A 2,500-nucleotide genomic window follows, 5' to 3' on the forward strand; every position below is an offset into this window, starting at 1 on the left:
GCCAAGATGAAGAGCGAGGAAACCGGGGGAAGGCGCATAGCTAAGGTGGAAAGAGTGGCTAGTCACTATAAAATTATTATAAAATTAGTTGGTATTTGTAGTCAGGTTTGGTTAACTAGTGTTCTACATGTATATTGCAAGTGAGAGTGAGTAAAGATTGATGATGATAATAATTAAAGGAGCTATGTCACGCAAAGTGATGTAATTTCATGACACCCAAACTGCCCAAAAAAGTAGAATGAAACATTGCAAAAACCATGTAAAAGTGTTGAACAACATAAAAAACCCACAGCAAAATGAAATAGAAGCATGGATTGACAGTATTTTGCAAGATTGAAATGTGTTGCGTTTGGGCAATCTTGAAAAAAAATCTGCCCAACTTGTTTTAAGTTTGTGGCAAATCACCTGGATAAAGGTCGTGTTTGCTCAGGATCGTTTTTCTTTGTGATATAATCATGATAATATCATCAGTGATGGAATTCCACATTTCCATTTTTCAGATTTCCTGTAAACACACTAAAATAACGTGACAGCCCCTTCAACACAGCAGCAAGTCATTTTGATGCCACATGCACTTCCTGATTCATCAGTCGTAAAATTCAAAATTGATCCAAGTCAACTAAACTGTAAACTATTTATGTGTTATTTTAAAAGTCAAAAGCCTTTACTCTGAAGCTGACAAATCCCATAACCCAATTTTTTGGATTGCCGTATTCTATCTTAAATGCGCAAAAACGTTTTGAATTGCTGCATACACAAAATACGAAATGGAAGCATTAAGAGCTTTAAAAGGTAGCTGCAAAAATCCATCTCGCCTGTAGACACTTATTATAAACAGCTGGCAGAATCATCGTTAAAGCAAAGGCCATGGAGTTTACAGGCTTCTTAACTTGAAGAGTTTTGTCACAGTCATGGTTTATTTACCCATGCTCAAGGGGCTCAGGAGCCATAACTAGTTGAAAGTCTCTTGTGCAACCATGATATATATCACAGAGGACAGACCACAACACCGGGAACTCCATGAACTCCATGCCGAACGGTATTTTTTGCGAATAGTGTGTCACAGGGTTGTGGGACAACATTGAAGGGTTGTGATGCAGGGTCTACGGTTTATCATCCTTATTCAAAAAGACTAGAGATTCTAAACATTTTCAGGTGTCATTACAAAGGCAGCACTTTCTCCTCAGTAATTTAAAGACACTGAGTGTTGGTCCGGCCAGAATCACAAACTTGTGGCGGCCTGCATGGCAGCCGGGTGCTGAACTAACTGAGCCACTGGTGCACAGGTTTAAGCTTTTGGACCACCTACTTAAATTACACGTGTCTGGTTCTTTATGCGGTAAATTTATTTTGTTTCTCTCATCGTCAGATCCTTGGAATCTTGATGGAGGTTGACCAGATGGAGAAAGATTATGAAATGATGGTCGCTGATTTGTTGAACTGGCTCAACTCCAAAATTCTTGAGCTTGGTCGACCATTTCAGAAATCTATGATAGCAGTTCAAAGAGAGATGGCAGCATTCAAACATTTCCGAACTGTTGAAAAGCCCCCAAAGTGAGAATGTTTTCAGTGATATGCTTCCGTTGTAAACATTGTTAGACACTCCTAGGAGTGTTGAGGGAACGGATGTAGAGGTTGTTACTATCGATTTTCAGACATCCTTGGACTAGGGCTTTTTTTCAGCCCACTTCACGGACTGTTGATTTCAGTTTGCGGTTAAAAAATTCTGATCACGTGATAAAATTTTTGTGGCTTTGCGGTTTCTAAAATACTGATCACGTAACGGTAGAGTAACATGCCCCCAAACCCCTCTTTGGCACCTGCGGCCCCCTCGCTACTTACTTCTTAAATAAGTTTTTTCAATTACATTCTTACTGGAAACCCTGTCTGTGATGGGGACTCTTTAAATAAAAGAAAATTCAAGAACCTTGACATGCTGTCAAATTGTTAAAAGTCAAATATTTATGGCATCATGTTTTTTTAAAAATTGATTAAAACCAGTTACAATTTTTCAGCTTTGTGCTAGCTTGTCTAGTTATTGTGCTAATGAAGTGCAATGCTGGGTATTTGTTGTTTTTCTCAGATATTCGGAGCGTGTGAATATAGAGGCCCATCTCTTCAGTTTGCAAACAAAGAGGAAAGGCAACAATCAGCAGCCTTATGTTCCACCTGAGGGACGGCTTGTGCTGGATGTCAACAGGGCGTGGCAAATGATGGAGAGTGCTGAACATGATAGAGAAATGGCACTGAGAGAGGAGTTAATTAGGTAATTAAATATGCCTCTTGTGTTTTAGAATACAAGACTGTCATCTGGTTGGCTCCATTTGTTAAACGTCAGACTACTGTGGCAGAGGTTATGGGATCAAAACTCGGGATGGACCAACACTCGGGGTCTTTAAATAACTGAGGAGAAAGACTGAAACTGAAACTGAAACTGTGCTGCCTTTGTAATGTTATCTAAAAATGGTTAGACTCTCTAGCCTTCTTGGATGAGGATGAT

At 39.5% G+C, this 2,500-nt stretch overlaps 1 protein-coding gene across 2 annotated transcripts in view; it reads left to right on the plus strand.

Moving 5' to 3' along the window:
* LOC138049840 (spectrin beta chain-like) overlaps positions 1–2,500 on the plus strand; it is a 62,666-nt gene that overhangs the window by 7,247 nt on the left and 52,919 nt on the right. For both annotated transcript variants that reach the window (XM_068896292.1, XM_068896293.1), the window contains exons 8-10: positions 1–45; positions 1,370–1,554; positions 2,084–2,266. The exon at positions 1–45 is cut by the window's left edge and continues 68 nt beyond it. In XM_068896292.1, the coding sequence (XP_068752393.1) occupies positions 1–45; positions 1,370–1,554; positions 2,084–2,266 (413 nt within the window). The remainder of the gene's footprint in view (positions 46–1,369; positions 1,555–2,083; positions 2,267–2,500) is intronic.

Source organism: Montipora capricornis, chromosome 5 (genome assembly GCF_036669925.1).
Source record: "Montipora capricornis isolate CH-2021 chromosome 5, ASM3666992v2, whole genome shotgun sequence".
Lineage (NCBI taxonomy): Eukaryota > Metazoa > Cnidaria > Anthozoa > Scleractinia > Acroporidae > Montipora > Montipora capricornis.